The sequence below is a fragment of the Lissotriton helveticus genome, chromosome 1_2 (genome assembly GCF_964261635.1).
Source record: "Lissotriton helveticus chromosome 1_2, aLisHel1.1, whole genome shotgun sequence".
Classification (NCBI taxonomy): Eukaryota; Metazoa; Chordata; class Amphibia; order Caudata; family Salamandridae; genus Lissotriton; species Lissotriton helveticus.
Window position 1 is genome coordinate 97748136 of NC_136058.1, and position 21765 is coordinate 97769900.

Sequence of the window (21765 nt, forward strand, 5' to 3'; positions counted from 1 at the left end):
TTCTCTGAATCTTGTATCCGTTGGGAATGGCAGTGGCGATGTCCAGGCCAGAGGTGGCGTTAGTCAAAGTTTCCATGAGGAAGGCAACGTCGGGCGAGAGGGTGTCGAGTAGGTCCCAAATCTCGATGCAGTGTCTGTGTAGGGAACGTACGTTGAGGAGGATGCATGTCAGGGCATCCGGCGGGTCTTCGGTGGTCAGGGGGGGGATGGTGGTGAAGGATCGTCTGCAGTGTCTGCAGGAGAACTGTCCTTGGGTGGAGTTCGGGGTGGCTCTTCGGCAGTCCTTGTGTCTTCGCGGTTGAGTGCGTGGAGGGGGGTGAGTTGTATCTACGAGCTCCCGGGGGTCCAGTATTGAAAAAGGAATGCGAGGGTCCCGCATAGGCAGCTACCATAGCCCACTGCGACTGTAGGCTTCTGTAAGAACCACACTTCAGGGTGAAATATGATCCGGAAAAGACCCTGCCTGCATTCCACATGATGCAGAGCAGTCAGATTCAAAGTCTTCGGCAGCTCACCATTCCCTGAGCTCAGAATGTGGGATAATGAAGGGGAGATGAGCTATGCTGAGAACCCAGTAGATGGATTAGAATACACATCTGGTATGGAGCTGGTTCTCAGGTTGATACGTCTTGGGAGATTCTGCAAGCATCTATGAGGGTATCTACCCTCTTCTATTTTCTATCATCTGCAATGTATACACCAATAGTTTGAAGTTGTCGTCGTTCCACTTTTTTCTTTTTAGCTATCAAGCGCAGACAGACCTACTCAGTCTCTACGACCTTGGAGGTTGCTTCTATACAAACCAGAGGTCTGCACTGTTAGTTCTTTCTCTATTATGTCTATTTTATCTACCAGAAATAGAAAAGCTAATGGTGATGCTCTATCCTACTACAGACAGAGACAGTCAGCTTTTTCTAATTGTGAATTGAAAATGTATTTATCATTCTCAGCATTACTCACTGACAATGTATTATTGTGTGGATTTCAGCAAAGAATTTTAGTTACAGTCGCATATTCCTGTTACATTGATCTACTTGTCACATTAATTACTAACTGTTAATTGCTCATATGATCAATGCATGACTATATTTGTTCAGCACTTCAATACACATTCGGGCCTAGTCTGTTCAATTTAAAACTTTAAATAAGTAAAATAAACAAAAACAAGGATCACACAAAACCCGCCTTAAAACACTGTAATGACTCAATGAAGTATGAGCTAATTTCAAAATCATCTGCACCATGCACAAGGTCTTCTATGAAATGGTTCAGATCACCGATAAATGCTGCCATGTACTACTGACCAACCAAAATATTGATTTAGCCAAGCTCAGATAATTTAACAATTGTCAAATGGAAAAGGCAAGGGCAGGCTATCCTGCTCCTGGCTAGGCTATATAATTCTCTCCACCACTCTCCAAGAGCATAGTTAGGCCAACCACCAGATTCTCAAAAAAGTGGTGAAAAACAATTTGTTCAAATATGTCTTGAACTGCGGAATGAAATTAAAACTCTGAAGAAAATAAAGAATGTTGGATACGGAACCCAAACTTGTGTTTTGGTTGACTCTCAAAGTATCCACAAACAAAAACATTTAGGTTGCTTCCTCTTGACATCACCATCTTAACTCATCCTTCCTGATTTAAATCTTCCAATTTGACTCTCAGCATCCTACACTCAACCTCAGATTTTGGTGCTCAACTCTCGACACTAATGCAATAACATCCTTTCAGTTCCAGTGGAAGTATAATCTTCTGGACCAACCCATGTATAATATGCCCAATAATGTATGTATTTATTACAAAGTACTCTAAAGTAGCTGCAAAACAACCTCATTACTTTTCACAGCATAAAAACAAAATAAATGAAATCAATTAATTAAAAATGTATTTTCTAACAGAGTATGTTGAAACCTAAGTCTAATGGTCACTTACATAAAATCACTGTCTGTAGAGTTTGCTCTTGTTCCTGAAAAGCCTGCATGATGAATTTGGACCATTTAATGAAGTAGTGAATGTCCGTGATATGTGCCTCACTACAAAAAGTAAGTTCCTTTTTATTATAATGGCACATTTGAAGAGTAAAGGGTTAAAATCCAATTGTAAAAGAGCAATATATATGCTTCAAACATGAAGATATGAAGAGAAGCTACTCGTCTATACCTTAATAGGGCATAAAGGATCCAGGGTGGCATGTTTCAATAGTGGAGGAAACCAAGTCTACTACATTTTGTCATTGAATCACAGCTTGAACAAATGATCTACAGATAATATCAATAAAAACTGGGGAATATAGATCCACATTTTCTTTTACCAGCATGAATGGTTCTGGGTCCTGCTGGTATTTTGAGGGTTTAAACATCTACACTGCTAGTAGGTGTGGTTATCAGCTGGAGACCTGCCTTCTGATCCCTATTGTAATTGGGACGACAAGTATTTTTTAATAGACTGGGATTTGAAGGCAGACAATTTGTGAGGCGTTAAGCAGTTGTTCTCATCACTTCCCAATTTTCAAATGGTCTGAGGCAATTTAGTGACAAATGACTACCAAGGGAAGGTGGCCATTACACTGACGTTTTGTCTGTATTCTCTTTGAAAACCTTAAAAAAGTACAAAAACTTAAATAAAAGAAATGAGAAAACTCACCTTTGCAAAGAGCCCAAGCATCATCATCACACTTTTCACCACTAGTCCTCAGCTCATAGAAATTGTACTCTTCAAGGCTCAGAAGACCATTTCCATCCAAATCAATCATGTCAAATATGTCTGATAAAGTTGCCCTGCAATTTTGAAAAACAAAATGAAGTGCAAGCTTTCTTGAGTGGCACTGGTTAATGTACTTCAGTTCAATCAACATTACACAGTTGCCTCAACACATCAAAGAATCTAGAGGCACAGTTTATCATTTGTGTGAAGCATTACCTTACTTACAAAGCCCCAAAATAGGAATGGAAGAATGAATATATAGGCTTATTGTAAGAGTCAAGTCATCGCATTTCTATTAATCTTAAATGGACTAACTGAGTACCCCTATTCAGCAATGCTGTGAAATCTGTCCTACATGTGATTCCTCAATATGAGTTTAAAAATACACCACACAAAGCGGGATATTTAAAATGGCAGCAAAAGGTGACTTTTGTTCTCTGTGTGTTAGACAAAAGAAGAGTATTTTGATAAGCTTCAGCAGCTTCTAGGAAGTGTGGGGCTGTAACTCGATAAAATGAAAGGTTCCGAGTAACTCACTTATGTATTCTGTTTTCTGACACAACAGGCTTCTATAGAGTAAAAAAAAAATACTTACCCATAATTGCACTTCTTCAGGACAGGTATCTTTCAACAACTCATAGGCCCAAATTATTCTCTGTTAACAGACTGGGAATTGTATGAATACATTAAATTAGTACTAACATTGGTTGCTATTTTAGGTTTCTAGCCTTTCCACTTCATTATACTTTAGTCAACTTTTCACCCAACGGGGTGGGTTGCCTAAATCTCATAGGCCACCTTCTCATTCTCTAGTACTAGTAAGAAACAATACTCAAAATTACAGCTCCTCAAGGAGGGCCAGACTTGTGAATCCAAGCCTAGTGTCATGCTAGAGAACTGTAACTAGACATAAGTATCTTTTTGGTGTCCTGGTTTAGACTATTGATAGGTTTACACGCCTTTAATTGGAATCGGTTGCAAATAATGTAGGTGGTATGACACTTTTGCTGTTATAAACAGATTGTGAAGCACAGCTTTTATTTTGTTATATGTGGCCTGACACTAGTTCTCAGAGAAACAGCGCACTGTTCTTGATGTTGCAGAACGGAAATGCCCTCAAAATTCACTTCTACATGAAGAGCTATAGTCATGCCAATTCCGCTTGTGGAATGCACCTGTACCCTATTTCTAATGGACTTTGACGGTATGCACCATGCAGTTCTATGCTTGGATAATGGCTCTCTCTTACTGGTTTGCAAACAAAAGTTCATCAGTCTGGTAGAAAATTCTTTAGTGTCCTCTTGTCCTCTGGAGTGTACAAATCTCTTTCCACTCTTGAAGCCACGCCACGCCAGTCCGGCTCAGAGTCCATGTCGGGATGGAGGCCGGAGTCGACGACGGCCGGGGGGTCAACCGGCATCGAATGCAGTAATGGTGCCGGAGGAAGAGTCGCCGGTGTAGGTGTAATGAGGTCAACTGGCGCCGATCTAGATCCAGGCCTGGATCCAAGGGGGGCCTGCAGCGCCAGAGCCATCGGTGGAGAAGGCCTAGGCCCCCCAACCGGTTCCGCTGGGTCCAAAGGCCCGCCGACGGGACCGGGCCCCCCAAAGATGGCATGCATCACCTCGTAGAATGTACGAAGCTGGGCGGGAGTTGCTCCGGGTTCCAGAAAGGGAGGGAAACATGGTGTCGATTCTTCGGACTACGCACGTGGAGCCGTGAGAGGGGCGCCACCCGCATCCTTCATTGATTCGGCCGAACGACAAGGAGAAGTCGAAGAGCGCTGGTGCTTCTTGGACTTCTTATGCTTCGACTTACACGACCCCGAGTGTGAAGACTTGGATGACTTGGACGGATGGTGATGGTGGCTCCGTGTTCGGTTCCTCGACCTCCCTCATGACCGGGACCTCGAACAGCGCGTAGCCGACTGCCAGCGTTCAAGCACATTTCGGGACCGCTCCCACAAAGTCTTCGCCGCCATCGACTGGCAGTCGGAGCATTACTTGGGGTCGTGGTCCAGGCAAAAGAGGCACACGCGGTGCGGATCCGTCACCGACATCAGTCGGCTACAGGAACAGCATGCCTTGAAGTCGGGCATCCCTTGTGCACCAGGAGTCGAAGACTCAAAAAAGAAATTGACAAAAGTCGAGGAAAAAGTCAGTCAAAAAGTGACTGGAGGTACCGCTCTTACCAGATCTGCGCTGGCTGGCACGGAGAAAGAAAGAATTGATGTCAGCGCATGAGGGCGACATTTAAATAGCTGCTGCAACGTCATCCCGGCGACAAGACGCCAACGACGGACGCGGAGCTGATCGACGCCAACTTCCAACACGCAGAGGTACTGCTGACAAAAAAACTTTCCGGATCTAGTCTGACGCCTAGGAGTAATTCTCAGGAAAGGAATCTATAACAAACGTGTTTCTTTCAGATGGAAAGATATCAGAATTTGCTGTAGGCACACATCACATAACGTGAACCCCCAGATTGAGGGATCTATGAATTAGACAACTGCGGTATGCAGGTTGCCATGATCACTAGTAGAAGCCTTCAGTGAATTGCCCATAAATTATATTATTCCCATGTCCTCAGTGGCACTCCAAAGCAAAATATACAACAGTTAAGGTTACAAAGGGAGAGTGAACTGTTCTCAGACTAAGTAATTCACTGTGATATAAATCTCAACAGTTCATTTGAGATGTCATACAAGACTTGCATGTTATATTCCTCCACATGGGAGAGGCCAAATGCTCATTATGCTCAAATGCTTTGTGTTGTCAGATGCAAGTGATTATCAAAAAAAGGAACAGAAGTTAAACTCCTTACAGGTAATTTAAAAAAAGCTCTAAAAAAATTAAATGTCTAAGGAGCTAAACCTCCACCATGTAAACTGAGCAGGGTGAATGCAGTCTTGTTAGACCTGTCAGCCCTTTGGGTGGTCCCTCCTAATTATTTATTTATTTTTATCCCTTTTTTTTGCCTCCTGTATTTTTCTTGTGTCCACTATTTTTCTTATGGTGTTGACCTTAGGACTCTGGGCGCCTCATTATTACTTATTAATAATGCAGCGCAGGTGCTCTTGTAAAATGTAGGAAGATTAAAAAGGTCACCCACAAAATGGTGGCCTGTCAACTGTCAAAAGTTTACCTCAGAACCATAGCCATAGGCTAACATTAGGGGGATCTAGAACCTTCTGGTCCCTTCTGGTGGCCTGGGGCTTGGTTATAAAAGGGAGCTCCCTGGTCGGCCATTTTGAGTAGTAGTAGTAGTAGTGGTGGTGGTGGTCATCACACAGAACTGACTGGAGTGCAGACTACGGTGTATGAGGAAGGGTGATCCTGACCAAGTTGATGGTTCTATTCTGCCGTTGTAGTGAATCTGCCTCCCTACCTGTTGAACTGACCCAGCTGTGGGAAGGACTGAGGGGACCCAGTATCCCTGAAAAAGAGAGATTACTGAACTTCAACCCCCCCCCCCTCCTTGGATCTTGAGAACGCCAGGACACAGAGGGACATACATTCGCCTGAGAAAAAGGTGGTGAGTGGGAGACCCGCAGGGTCCTGCGCTGCTGCTGTTCCCTCAAGTGGAGTGAAAACAGCCTGTGGGGCTCTTGAGACCTTATCTGACTTTAGCCCTACGTGGAGAGGAGAGGGAAGTGGGGGTATGACATTGATTCCTTGATTCTCCCCAAAGTGCGCTTCGTGAGGACTACTGTTCTACGTGGGGCCGCGGAACTCCTGTGAAGCGGGAACGCCGGACCGGCTTGCCCGCAAGAAGCGTGAGAGTTGGTCGGGGCGGGTCCCGTGTTGTGAGAGAACCGCCCCGTTGAATCCTGCTTGGGCTGATAGGCGGGTCAGTTTCCCTTTTGCCGGAAGATCAGAGCCGGCGCCAGAGTGGAGAAGCGGCCAGCTCCCCTGAGGCAGTGTCACGTGAGGAGAAGGAGTTCGCCTGCGCTCGGTAGGCGAGTGGAGGGGGATGCGCGGTGGCAGCTGAGCACCAGAAACTGAGGCGTGCTCTGCCTCTTGAGTGAATCCTGCCTTCGCGAGTCTCTCGCGGACAACTGGGCCATAACTAGCTCTCGAGGCTCCCGAGAAGAAAGGCTTGACTTCTCAGACGACCAGCACTGTTTGGAACGGCCCCGAACACCTTATTCAGAAGTAAGGAGGGATCTGAAGTGGGGAGGGAGGAGTGTGACTCACGGATCCCTCTGAGGGCCTGGTGAGTGCCTAGACTTCCCGCTTAACAGAAGTTGAGTGAACAAGGGGAGGTGGGGAGGCTGTATTCTGCGGAATTACTCAGGAGATCTCTCTAACTGTGTAGGAGATTGGCAAACCAAGGAACAACTACTGATCCAACAGTAACAAAGCGAGTAATGGTGAATTAACCGCCTAAAGGCAGGGTTACTCCCGAGTTTGGAACTGCATGTGGTCTAATTAGATGCATAATCTGTGATTCTTTTCTAAAGCTTAGGTCTACATGATGAAATGTGAATGTACATGTTGGAATTTGATTTCAAGTTGAAATGTTTCATTGAGAATTAACTGATTCCCCAAAACCAGTATTAGACTGCTAGTCGATTGAAACAGCCATCTGCTGATTCTATTTTTCTGTCCTGCTAACAGTCTGACTCAGGGCCTCACCCTAGTCTTTATAATATTTAATTGGGCTATTACCTGAAGAAGGATTCTGTCTGAATTTATTCTGCTGATAAATTGTATGACCAAGTGAGGTTTTCTAGCAATAATTAATTTGTGCCATGTCATAGAGTAATAGAATTACGAGGATTAAATGTAAAATGATGGCATGCTAAAGCTTATACAACTGAATTCAAGAATAACAAGCATTTACAATGCAACGGTTTCGCCTTTGTAAAAGTTAGAGCTATTGGCATTGTAAATGACAATTTTTTTATTTATGTGTTGGTTTTGAAAACAGATAAATAAATGGCATTGTCATTTACAATGCCAATAGCTTAATCTCTCGCAAATGCGAAACCTATTGCATTTGCACCCACACGCACACACACAGAGAGCCACACACACACACACACACAGAGAGCCACACACACACACACACACAGAGACACCCACACATAGAGCCACCTACAAAAAAAAGCTAGCCACACAGACAGAGCCCCAACACACACAGAGCCCCAACGCGCACAGAGCCCCAACGCACACAGAGCCCCAACGCACACAGAGCCCCAACGCACACAGAGCCCCAACGCACACAGAGGGAGAGTGTGTGAGAGTGAGGGAAGGAAGGATAGAGGAAGGGAGGGAGGGAAGGATCGAGGGAGGGAGGAAGAGAGAGAGGGAGAGTGGGAGGGAGGGAGGGAAGGATAGAGGGCGGGAGGAAGAGAGAGAGAGGGAGGGAAGGATCGAGGGAGGGAGGAAGAGAGAGAGGGAGAGTGGGAGGGAGGGAGGGAAGGATAGAGGGAGGGAGGAAGAGAGATAGGGAGGGAGGGAGGAAGAGAGATAGGGAGGGAGGGAAGGAGGGAGAGAGAGAGGGAAGGAAGGAGGGAGAGAGAAGTAGGGAGGAAGGGAAGGAGAGAGAGAGAGGGAGGGAAGGAGGGAGAGGGAGGGAGGGAAGGAGGGAGAGAGAGAGAGGGAGGGAGGGAAGGAGGGAGAGAGAGGGAGGGAAGGAGGGAGAGAGAGAGGGAGGGAGGGGAGCCCAGCAATTCATTTACTTTGACTTCTGCTTGGCTTTTATGGTTAGGTGACGGACTGAACAATCCAGATTCGAGAAAGTGTCTAAGATTCTTCACAGAAAGATTCCTTCCTCCCCTCCCCGCACTCCAGAGCATCTCTCGTCCCTTAAAATTTCAGACGTAAAAACAAACTTTACTCAGCCTTCCAAATATTTAAACAAAAACGCCGATCTGTAGCACCCAGGATGAAACTGTCTAACACAAAGTTGGCAAGGGGTATGTCATTACAGGGGTAAAGTACAGAGAGTGCTTTAATTGGTTTTATCCGGTGGCATGTGTACAAAAGTTCGATTGAGTCTGAAGGCAAACTGTTCGTGGGGACATTCAGATCCTATAAAAACATCCCTGCTCTAAAACCACGGGAAGGAAATGGCTAGCATTCTTTAAAAATGAAGCACTTTCTCAAGACGAAAAAAAAGGGAGAGAAGCACAGAAATAGCTTTTCCTGTAACCGTCTTCAAGCAGCAGCTCAAACAGTGTAGAGGAGACACAGGCAGCTAACGACAGACAGTGAGTAAAGTTGAGGGATGCGCCGGCTGCAGACGCAGGTTTGACTCCGGGGTGACACATTTCCACCCACTATGCTTTTTGTCATAATCAGCAATCCCCCATTCGCTCTGATCTATCAACTCAAGCCAATTTGCAAACAGGGAAACAGTTCCTTTTCAGCGTACAGCTTGCGGAAGTATAAAGCATAGTATTCGACAAAATGCCATCACTGCTTGCGATGCTTGTTTGGTGGAGAGTACTTTTTTTATCTACTTTGACACTTGAACAGCACCATCACCTTGGGAGCCGGTTATTAAAGCAAAACATTCTCTTTCTATTGTGCAAGGACACACCCTATCAGAATATTGCAGGATGGAAAAGCCTGCATGCATGCCTGGTACGTGCAATATGATACAGCAGTCTCAAAGCAGCGGCTCAGAATAGGCAGCGAGACAAATGCTACAGCACCGGCCTTGTGTGTGTGCTCTAAATCTGAGAACGAAGGCCTTGATCGTGGCTCAAATACAAAAAAATATAATTTTATAACAAGGCACAAAGACATTTCCAAAACTATATTGAAGCATTGTTAGTTTTCCAAACGGCCACAGGCCCTCGTTTAACCCTGAGCGTTGTATATCACATGCAGGGATGAACCTATGAAAATGGAAACTCGGCACACGAAGGACGGCCTCGTGTTACTACGGGTTTTTTGAGTCCCCATGCAGAGCAGCGCATTTAAAGAGCCCGTTCTGCAGCCTCGGCACACAGCTAAGAGCATCTGACAGCAGCGTTCACCTGATGAGCCCAGAGTGACGGGTGCAGGGAGGGCCACCGCCACCCTGTCCTCGCGGGATGACTGACCTCAGGCACTATCCGCCAGAGATGTACCAACCACTGCCCACAGGCCGGGAGGTGCCCTCCGCAGACTGGCACACTGCCAGGTGCCAGCGATGCTTCCGCACGCGACTGATACGAGTCTGACACAGGGACAACACAGGTAGGCACAGTCTGCACGGGGGCCATATCTGATCAAACCCGTCTCCGTAAACTGAACCTACAGTCGATGTGCGATGGACACACGTCTAACTGCAGAGCAGCCTCAGACAACCGCAGCGCCCGGCTCGGATGTCCAGTCCTAACAACGCCTCGTTTTTATTTTCAAAGATGGGGCAGCTATCGTCTTCCAAAATAACATCCAGCCCCTTCCCCCGGTTGGATTCATAATCACAGCGAGGACCCTCTGTTCTTGCACACGCGTGCCTGTGGGTGAGCAGCGCGCTGGCTGTGGTTCGTACACTGCGTTGTGTGCGTCTCTGCAGATGCAGGCTCCGCCGAGGCGCTAGCTAGCCACTGCTGCGCCGCGCACACACCCTCAAGGTTAGTGACTGAAGCCCATCTTTGTCCTCTCCCTCCTCCCACTCCCTCTTCTGACACAGACATCAGGAGCGGCAGGGGGTGGGATGCTCTCACACACAGAAGACTCTACACGCACACACGCACGGCACGTTTCACTCTGACAATCCCCCGAGCTCAGCTAACCCTGGCCTATCAGTATTCGGGTGCTGATGCAGCCGCCGTGTAATATCCACAACGTGAAAACACTCGGGGTGTCAATGGCGAACACCGCACAGAGATGGTACGCTGAGCACCTCGGGGCACACGGCAAAGGGCAGGCTCACGGTGCACGCACGCACGCACCAGATAATTAGCCAGTGCGAATAACAACAAAAGGGAAGGGGACGACTGACAGCATATAAACAGACGGCATATGCATGGAACAAGACCCAAGGAATCCTATGTGATCCCAAGAACACCACCCATCATGGACGCATTGATAAATGAGCACGCGCGCAAAATGAATGGCATGTAAACAGAGGAGTGACTGAATAAACAAAAACCTTAAAAAAAACATTTACGAATTAAATACATATATGCATAACAATTACAAAGGGGGGAAAGAATGCAGGAACACTGGTGTGATAGTGTGGATTACAGTCACATCCTGCTCCAGAAAAAAACAAGTCAGGTCCCGGGCCGGCCAGCCAATCACAGCGCGGCCCAGGGAATGACGTCACGGGGTGTCCCGGGCCGGCAGCCAATGACAGCGCGGCCCAGGACAAAGGGTCGGGAATCGCGTTTTCACGGGAAAGCGTGATTGACAGCCTCTGTCTCCCAATGGCTAGCCTCCATTTATGGAGCTAGCCAATGGGAGACAGAGGCGGTACCAAAGCCCATATGTAGGATCATGAGATTTTGCCGTGGGCGAAGCAACAGCTACGCAGTTGCAACGCCCAGGGCGAAACCTAAAAAAAGAATATATAAAGCTTTGCTATTTTTCTAAAGGAAGGTGTAGTGTCATTTTTGAGTGGAATTACGCTGGGCTTTTGTCGTGAGTGTGACGCAAGTGCAACAATTCACCTTAGAGTTAGGCCTTATCGCTTGAGCCAGGCTACCCTATGTGGACTGGTAACTCCAGGTCCAACATATTGGTGTTCAGTGGTGGGATTAGAGCTTGTGCTTGCGTCCACTTGGCAGTGGCTTAGTGTGCACCACGTACCTACACCTGGAGTTTTCTCCTAGTGGACTCCCTAATTGGACGTTTTGTTTTTTTCAAATTCCTTTCTGGTGGTGGGTTGAGGTAGCCCTTATTTAACGCCTCTTTCTTGGATACTCCAAAGTAACTGTCTGAGGCCCCGCTTGGTAAAATGGAGTTTGAATTGGATGAGTTGGAGACCTACACAGCGGCCCAGCTCAAGGAATTTTGCCAGGAAAAGGGGGTGTTCTTCAAGCGTGGGGCAAAGAAGGTGGAACTTCAAACCAGCTTGAGAGCATGGGTGGCAGCTCACCCAGATGGGAGAAAGGTGGAAGAAGAGGAGGATTGTGACACCGTCATTGAAGTAGACGTGCTGTACCAAACCGAGGGGGGATACCTGTTACAAGGTCCTAGGACACCTTCGAGGGAGGGCAGTAGTGTTTAAGTAAGGAGCCTGACTGCAGCGGAGTTAGCTGACAGAAGGGAGGAAAGCCAATTAAAATGGGAATGGACTTCCGGGTGCAACATCGGGCTGGAGTGGACCACGCCAACACAGACGGTCTCTCGAAGTATTTCCGCCTTAGTGATGAGCACTCCCTAGGGGTTGGGTAGCTCTCCCCACTTTCAGCTGGGGGGGGACGCGTGTTAGACTGGTCTGCCCTTTGGGTGGTCCCTCCTAATTATTTATTTATTTTTATCCCTTTTTTTTGCCTCCTGTATTTTTCTTGTGTCCACTATTTTTCTTATGGTGTTGACCTTAGTACTCTGGGCGCCTCATTATTACTTATTAATAATGCAGCGCAGGTGCTCTTGTAAAATGTAGGAAGATTAAAAAGGTCACACTCAAAATGGTGGCCTGTCAACTGTCAAAAGTTTGCCTCAGAACCATAGCCATAGGCTAACATTAGGGGGATCTAGAACCTTCTGGTCCCTTCTGGTGGCCTGGGGCTTGGTTATAAAAGGGAGCTCCCTGGTCGGCCATTTTGAGTAGTAGTAGTAGTGGTGGTGGTGGTCATCACACAGAACTGACTGGAGTGCAGACTACGGTGTATGAGGAAGGGTGATCCTGACCAAGTTGATGGTTCTATTCTGAAGAGCTGCTGCCGGTGTAGTGAATCTGCCTCCCTACCTGTTGAACTGACCCAGCTGTAGGAAGGACTGAGGGGACCCAGTATCCCTGAAAAAGAGATATTAATGAACTTCAAACCCACCCCCCCTCCTCCTTGGATCTTGAGAACGCCAGGACACAGAGGGACATCCATTCGCCTGAGAAAAAGGTGGTGAGTGGGAGACCCGCAGGGTCCTGCGCTGCTGCTGTTCCCTCAAGTGGAGTGAAAACAGCCTGTGGGGCTCTTGAGACCTTATCTGACTTTAGCCCTACGTGGAGAGGAGAGGGAAGTGGAGGTATAACATTGATTCCTTGATTATCCCCAAAGTGCGCTTCGTGAGGACTACTGTTCTCTGTGGGGCCGTGGAACTCCTGTGAAGCGGGAACGCCGGACCGGCTTGCCCGCAAGAAGCGTGAGAGTTGGTCGGGGCGGGCCCAGTGTTGTGAGAGAACCGCCCCATTGAATCCTGCTTGGGCTGATAGGCGGGTCAGTTTCCCTTTTGCCGGGAGATCGGAGCCGGCGCCAGAGTGGAGAAGCGGCCGGCTCCCCTGAGGCAGTGTCGCGTGAGGAGAAGGAGTTCGCCTGCTCTCGGTAGGCGAGTGGAGGGGGAGCGCGGGGGAGCGGAGCACCAGAAACTGAGGCGTGCTCTGCCTCTTGAGTGACTCCTGCCTTCGCGAGTCTCTCCCGGACAACTGGGCCATAACTAGCTCTCGAGGCTCCCGAGAAGAAAGGCTTGACTTCTCAGACGGCCAGCACTGTTTGGAACGGCCCCGAACGCCTTATTCAGAAGTAAGGAGGGATCTGAAGTGGGGAGGGAGGAGTGTGACTCACGGATCCCTCTGCTGGGCCTGGTGAGTGCCTAGACTTCCCGCTTAACAGAAGTTGAGTGAATAAGGGGAGGCGGGGAGGCTGTATTCTGCGGAATTACTAAGGGAGATATCTCTAACTGTGTAGGAGATTGGCAAACCAAGGAACAACTACTGATCCAACAGTAACAAAGCGAGTAATGGTGAATTAACCGCCTAAAGGCAGGGTTACTCCCGAGTTTGGAACTGCATGTGGTCTAATTAGATGCATAATCTGTGATCCTTTTCTAAAGCTTATGTCTACACGATGAAATGTGAATGTACATGTTGGAATTTGATTTCAAGTTGAAATGTTTCATTGAGAATTAACTGATTCCCCCAAACCAGTATTAGACTGCTAGTCGATTGAAACAGCCATCTGCTGATTCTATTTTTCTGCCCTGCTAACAGTCTGACTCAGGGCCTCACCCTAGTCTTTATAATATTTAATTGGGCTATTACCTGAAGAAGGATTCTGTCTGAATGTATTCTCCTGATAAATTGTATGACCAAGTGAGGTTTTCTAGCAATAATTAATTTGTGCCATGTCATAGAGTCATAGAATTACGAGGATTAAATGTAAAATGATGGCATGCTAAAGCTTATACAACTGAATTCAAGAATAAAAAAAGAATATATAAAGCTTTGCTATTTTTCTAAAAGAAGGTGTAGTGTTATTTTTGAGTGGAAGTACGCTGGGCTTTTGTCGTGAGTGTGACGCAAGTGCAACAATTCACCTTAGAGTTAGGCCTTATCGCGTGAGCCAGGCTACCCTATGTGGACTGGTAACTCCAGGTCCAACAAGTCTCTTATACACTAAGCAGCTATTCAATGACAAAGGAAATAAAGAAACAAAGAAAAACAAAGATGGAAGGTTCCTAGCACAAACTATGAAAGACACTTAAGTAACCACATTAGGACGAATAATAGTAGCCATGGCAATCTGCATCAAGCAGTCGCAGGAGGTGGTGGGAGCAAGCATTTACAAAAATCTATGAAGGTCTATTGACAGGACAGACCCTTGAACCAGAGCAAAAATAAGAATATCGGACTTGGATCACTTTAAAGTCGGTCTTTAGTGCCACAATATTAACCCTCAAAGTTCCTATAGTGTAAGGCTGCCATCAGGGCTTTCCTAGCCAAAGTCTTCTGCAAAACATTCCAGAACATCCTGACTGAGTTTCTTTCAATATGGTGTAATGTAGCACGGTCACTCACTCCCACATTAAGTGATTTACCCTAAGCCTCATAGTCAAAAATGGACAAAAACAAACTAATATGCTCCCAACTGGCCCATAGGCTTGCTAAATGATGGCGACATTAAGGCTAATTCCAAAAAGTTGGTGACCTCCCTGGAATACTGGAAACAATATCAGGAAAGAAATAAATGACTCGAGTATCTCCTATAGACAGGTGATTACCCTATAGATGCAAAAAAGAAATTTGTGCTGACTGGCATTCCATTGATAAAGTACTTCAAATGTTCAAGTTCAGCCTATATTGTATCAAATTATTAATAACCTCAAGCCACTGTCTATTTCCACAAATCGAAGTCAACAAGCATCTCTCACGCAAAGTATCCCTGGCAAGATGGACCTTGCATGGAGGCCCGGATCTTGTTGCCAGTATTCACCTTATCCATACAACCCCTTACCTAGACATTCAGGGAAAGCCACAATATTGAGGGAGTACCTCTAGCTAGGAAAGAATTGAAACAATCTATTCACAAAAGACACCATATTCCTAAGACAAAACACTATCTCCACACATAGCAAAGAAACACAGAAGGTATGAAATAGCGTAAGGTTTTAAGATGAACATGAGAAAGTCCTATGTACTATTTACCACAGGCAAACTCAAAAAATAGATGAGCTGCAACTTTGGCACTAAATGGCCATGGTTCAAGATCCAATTTAGGTATGAATGTAACTAGGAGAAACGGTTCACTGTATAAACATATTATCCCGTAGCTTCTAGACAAGCTATTAACATTAATTTCGGTAAAGTAGGTAGGAAGGAAAGAATGGTGAAAATGAACTTCCTACCCAGGTTCCTTACTTTGAAGTGACCTCTGTGATTAAAAATCCAATTAGCTGGCATCAAACAAACTCATGGATAGACCTGAAAATGAGTTTGGGCCAATAAACTCCAGAAAACAGTTCACAAGGTGAACTGTTGCTCTTCGACCACTGGCTGGTTGGTCGAAAACAAGACATATTCAGCCTTGGTTGAATAAGCACACGACTATTGTCTTAAAGACCTTCATGTGACATCCCAAAAATTGAAGAATATCATAGACGTCCAAGCATCACTCTCCAAAAATGACAGTGAAATACTGGGATAACACAGTTTGAAAATACAGGTCGACATGTTTTAGGTCTACGATCAGCTCAATTTTTGTCAAACTTGGTCCAAACAACTCATGCCTAACCAACTTAGGGCCCGATTCCGATCTTGCTGAGAAGGGCTCCGAACAGGATCCTTAGTGTGCAAGTCCGATATGGAACCCATGTTTCCGACTGAATCGTCCCCCGTCCGGACGAGCAAGTACGATGCGAGTATCCCATAAGCACCCAGTGAATCGTCTCCGAATTGTACCGCGCAATGGAGCCAGATTCGGAACGAGCGAGTATGATGCATGATACGGACAGATGTATCGACTCGGTCTCAGCGAGAAAAAGCAACTTACGGAATCAGACTTCAGGGGGCCAGAGTAGGCCCCCCTCCACGCGGAGCCGTACGAATCGGTCACGAGGGTGGGTGCGTATGGGGACCCCCCGATCCAGGCATGCATAGTGTGGCGGGCAACATGGGGTGCCCGCCAAGGTGTTAATGCCTTTCCCCACCTACCTCTTTTTTACTATGGGAGCCTGTCCGTAAACAAGCTTCCATAAAGTCGGTAACCATGTGGTTGCATCATACTAGCTCACTCGGACTCGCACAGCATGTTTTGCTAGGAAAGCCCCCTGGATCTGATTCCTACGGAGGGTTTCCTAGCGAGATCGGAATCGGGCCCATAATGTTCAATCTTTGTGTTGTAGGGGGACTCCCCCCCACCTGGGCAACACAATTGACTTTCATTCTAATATGACCAACTGAGACAGCGGGGTGTCAGAAAAACTGATGAGACCACAGGCATCCAGATTTCAGATTCCAAAATCTCCCAATTCTAAACTGATACACACTGACCTCAAACAGTAGCTGTCATATACTGATTATCCATATCCTCCCCAACTGAGGGAGAGTCTTTGCCCTGAATTCGCCAGTGGGAGCTAAATCTGTGTAAAGAAATCTCTTCTGATATATCCCTGTCAATATGAACCAACGTTGCTTCACTGCTAACGTGCACAGAAAACAGAGCATGCCAATAAAGTCCTTAACAGATGGTACTTATCTGTGATTGGAATAAGAAGAATATACTCTGGCACAGGGGCGTCCTACTGGATGGCTAGGGGGACAAGTACAACACACTGTATTCTCGTAGAGTTACCAAGGTTTTTAGGAAGGAAAATGTATACCTGATTAAGGCCATATTTGAGGTACAAACTATATTGAGAGGTGACATAACATGACGCCATTAATGGAGCACAACATCCTCAACAATTTTCATCAGTGGGTCTCAGATCGGCATTCTGCAATGTGTCTCTGTCTTCCTGTCTCCCCACCCCTACAACATACACAATCTCATTCAAGACAATGCACTGCACCCCAAGATACCCTTGCTTCCTGCCAGTTACTGCACAGTTGTGTTCTTTGTCGCACATCTTAGCCATACAGCTGTTTTGCCACATGCATGTTATGCAGATTTTGTAGAGAGCACTATCACCCGGAAGGGTATCTTGGTGTTGAGCAGGGTGAAGCTAGGCACACCTAGGGCCAAGTGGGGTACTTTAAAAAGTCAGGTTTTCAGCTTCTTGCGTAATTCAAGAAGTTAGGAGGGAGCTCTCGCATGTAGCTGCAGGTCATTACACGTTTTAGCAGTGATGTAGGAGAAGGTTTGAACGCTGGATCTGTTTTTCCACATGCATATATTTTGCGCAAGTAGGAGTCCGGATGAGGAGAAGTGTCTGGAAGGTTTGTGAAAGCAGATGAGATTGTTGAGGTATGCTGGGCCATGTAGTGCCTTAAAAGTGTGGGTGAGTAGTTTGAATTGTGCTTATTCGTGAATGAGGAGCCAGTGGAGGTCCTTTAGATGTTGTGTGAGTGAGGCCTGGGAGGTTGACAGACATTCTGGCTGTCGATTTCTAAATGGTCTGCAGTCTTCTGGTGAGATTGTTATTGATCCGAGCATAGAGGGTGTTCCCGCCGTCCAGCTTGCTTGTGACAAGGCCATGCGTGGTGGATTTCCAGGAGTGATTGGAAGCCATTTGAAAATCTTCCTCAGGCTCTTCAAAGTATGGAAGCCCGAGGTGGTGACGACATTGACTTGGGGCTGTCATGACAAATATGCTGCTGTTGAGGATCTTGAGGTTCTTGGCGTGGGTGATTGGGGTGGGTGTTCATCCTAGCTGTGCTGTGCTCTTCCTGAAGATCACAATTTTTGTCTTGGTGATGTACAGCTTTAGACAGTTGCTCTTCATTAAGTGAGCAATTCCAGTCATGCAGTCATTGAACATGATCTGGGTACTGGGCATCTTGTCTGTAAGGGAGAGAATGAGTTGTGTGTCGTCGACATATGAGTACACGTCAATATCGGGAGAGTGGATGACGCTGGCTAGAGGGATCATGAATGCTTTGAAGAGGGTCGGGCTCAGGAAGGATCCTTCCGGCACTCCGCACATGAGTTGGTGGACATCTGAGATGTACGATGCCAGGCTGGCTGACTCGGTCCTTCCAGATAAGAAGGTTAAGATCAATCTGAGTGCGTGTCCTTGGATTACAATGTCATGTAGGTGTTGGATGAGGATGGGGTGGGAGAGTGTGCCAAATGCTGATGAGAAGTTGAGATGGATGAGAGCAGCTATATCTTCTCTGTCCAGAGCCATGCGGATGTCATCTGTGGCAGCAATGAGGGCAGTTTTTGTACTGTGGCTAAGCCTGAAACCAGACTGGGTGGTGAAGAGGAATTGGTGGTCGTTGAGGTATTTGGTGAGGAGCCAGTTGATGATTTTTTCTAAGACCTTGGCTGGGAATGGTAGCCAGGAGATCGGTCTGTAGGTGACAAGCATTGAAGGGTCCGCAGAGGGTTTCTTCAGCAATGGGAGGATAGTTATATGTTTCCAAGCATCTAGGAAGGTCAGGGAGGAGGTGGGGCATTCAGAATGGATTCGAGCATGGCCTGGTGGGGTGCGGTCTTCTGGGATATGTGTGGTGGGGGCAGGGGTCTAATGGGGCCCTAGAGTGAATGGACTTCATGGTGGCTGTGGTTTCTTCCGAGGAGATGACACATCAAGTGATTAGCATTGGTTGCTTGAATATAATCAAGAGGTGTTTGGCAAAGTCTGTCAGGTCCAGTTGCAGGCTGAAGTTGCTATAAATGGCGATGATTTTGTTGCTGAGCAATTGAGAGAAATTGTTGCAGAGGTCCTGAGAGGGAGTGATCAGGTTGGAGGCGGCCAAGGGAGAGGTGACATTTTTCACAATGGCAAAGATTTCTTTGCTTCTGTTGGTGCTGGCATTAATGCAGTCATCCAGAGCAGCATGTTTGGTGGTCTGGTTTAACTGGTGGTAGTGTTTTAGGCCGGCTTTGAAAGTGCTTCTTCCTGCATTGTCACAGCTCATTCCCCATTTGCTCTCCAGTTGTTTGCATTGAGTTTCATCATTCTTGAGTTCCCACTACAAACCACACCTTGCATACATGGACCAGCTGAGATACTTCCATTGTGGCAGCCTCACTTCCTGCAGCACTCACACTTACAGCCATACATGACAGCCACATTATATTCCTGCTCACTACATTCTCTCCTGCTGACATCTCTTGAGGAACGTATGAGTCCCATGGAATAACATGCTTTTCAGTACATGTACAAAAGGCCGTACCATGGTAACCTTGTTCATGTTCCAACATCAGTCACTGATTGATCTTATGGTTCACTGAAGATAGAGCTCCGAAAAAAGAGGCTCAGTTTTAGGTGTCGGTGTCTTGCAACTGTGTCTGAAGATGCAGTTGCTCCATTTCCGATACTTCGAACCCCTACTTCTCTACTACTTTTCTTCAGTAGTCTGAATGACATCTACACTTTGGGCCTGGAGTTCTTATGTCTACTAATTCTTGTGCAATCCCTTCTGACTAAGGGCCTGATCAGGAGTTTGATGGTCCGATGGAGCGCCAAACCCACGGTGACGGTGGGGCAATCACCGCACCGGTGGTCCGACCTCCGTATTATGAGTTTGGAGGTCAGACCGCTGCTACCACCAGGGATCCACGATCCCTGGCGGTCTTGTGGGGATCGAACGCCGGCAATATGCTTGGCAGTGCCGCTACGGCACCACCAAGCATATTATGACTTTCCTCTTCACCACCGTTTTCATGGCAGTGAGCTCGCCATGAAAAGTGTGGCGGTGAGGAAACTATGGAGGTCCTACAGGGCCCCATGTTGCCTCACGGCCAGGGGATGCAAGCAGGGGGGGCACATGTTGTGCCCCCCTGTATGCATGCACACCCAGTTCCTTCACGACATGGACTTAACAGTCCATGCTGTGCAGGAACATGCGTTAGCGGTCCCACAGGGGTGCCTTTCTAAAGCTCTACTATGAGCCCTACAAAGGCACCGCCGCAGGACAACCCGCCGGATTTGAACTTGTAAATTGGCAGGCGGTGTGCAGATAATTTTGGCGGTGTGGCAGCGGGGTGCTGGTGGCTCACTGCCACACCGCCAAAGTCGTAATCAGGACCTGAATCTCACACAGGTTCACAGACGTTTCCTGGTTTTAACAAGTTTTTTTCCTCTGCGAAACCGGGAATTAAAATGGGATTTTACTGTCTATTGTCTTTTTGTCTCAAAACAGGATTTTAATTTGATGCTAGTGGCTCTAGGTTGGTATGTCACATCCTCTAGATAGACGAGCTGTCTTTCAGAAAACAGCTACTCCAGAGTTGATGTGTTGAAAATGGCAATGTATATGTACATAAGCGGCGTTCATTTGTGTTCACTGTACCCCTTGTTGTAAGCAGAATGGATATCACTAAACACTGACTGTGTTATCCCGCCAGCATAGACCCATGCACACACGTACACGACAGCCATTTTAGACACCATGGCCTCTCTGCCCATCTGTTCCCGGCACCCCTCCCCGCGCGCACTGCTCATGCATCGGCCACAAGACCCTCTCCCTCTGCGTGACCCTACTCTAGAAGTAGCACTCCTGCTTGACTCATCCCCCCCATTTCCTCCCAAGAACACCCTTCCCCTCAGCTGACGAGCCCCCTCCAGCTGCACTTGGCCTTTTTGACCTGGTCCCAAGTCCTACGACCAAGCCTCGTGAATGTACACCCCCCCTTTTCCCTGCCCAGCATAACAAAACCGTGATACACCAGCCGAAGTGTCCGATCCTATCGCCTGCCCAACCTTTGATTTGATCATCCCCTCCTGCCCTCGTGTCCTGTAGGAATGTCCGGCTGAGAGATCACAATCTCTTGTTACATTCAGGAGGGGAGGATGACATCTGATCGACTGGTATGGGAATAGGCCTGAAGCTGGGATTCCAAGCATGTTTTTTCCTACTTCAAAGTGTCTTTATTGTAATAAGGAATGTTTGTGCATCATAAACGTGTATAAAAGACGAAGTCTCAGAGAAACTTGTTAGAGCACCTCCTGAAGACACTATGCGAGTGTCCGAAATGACAGGCTCTCCTCATGAGAAATAAACTCTGTTCTTGTTTCCCTGCTTCCAGCGCCCGTCTCTTTATTTGGTAATTGTTCAAGATGGGAACTAAGAGGCGTCCTGCGCCAGCAGCCTGGGCATCAGGTGTGTTATGGGCTGACTTTTCCACAATTGGCGTCCCAACGCGGGGTCCATCAGCGACATAAGGTCCGGTAAGAGAGGTCCAGACGATGGGGTGAACATCTAAATGATTGGAGTATACCTGCCTTGAGAGGGCCCTCGTCCGGCTGCCGATTGAATGAACTTCACCGATTCCGAACGGACCTCTCTCAAGTGACCTATTGTCCTGACTGGAATCCCACAGGAATGCTGCGGTAAAAACATGGAGAAAGAGAACGATTGGGCGCTGGAAAAGGGAAGGCGAAGAATTGCCCACACGGTCCGGTCCGGGTAAGGTTAAGTAGGACGTCTTTACGTCCGATTGGTAGGATGGCTTTATCCATCTGATTGATTGATTGATTGTACTTGAAGTATTGGTTCTCTTTGAGACATTTTCTATTTGCAAACAGCGATGAATAGGAACGTTCCTCTCTCTTTGCAAATAGTTAAGGAT

The 21765-nt window shown here is 47.0% G+C and overlaps 1 protein-coding gene across 1 annotated transcript in view; it reads right to left on the reverse strand.

Moving 5' to 3' along the window:
* Positions 1 to 21765, reverse strand: part of EFCAB7 (EF-hand calcium binding domain 7) — a 317322-nt gene that overhangs the window by 84053 nt on the left and 211504 nt on the right. The window contains exon 10 of the mRNA XM_078669291.1: positions 2646 to 2779. Coding sequence (XP_078525417.1) covers positions 2646 to 2779 — 134 coding nt within the window. The remainder of the gene's footprint in view (positions 1 to 2645; positions 2780 to 21765) is intronic.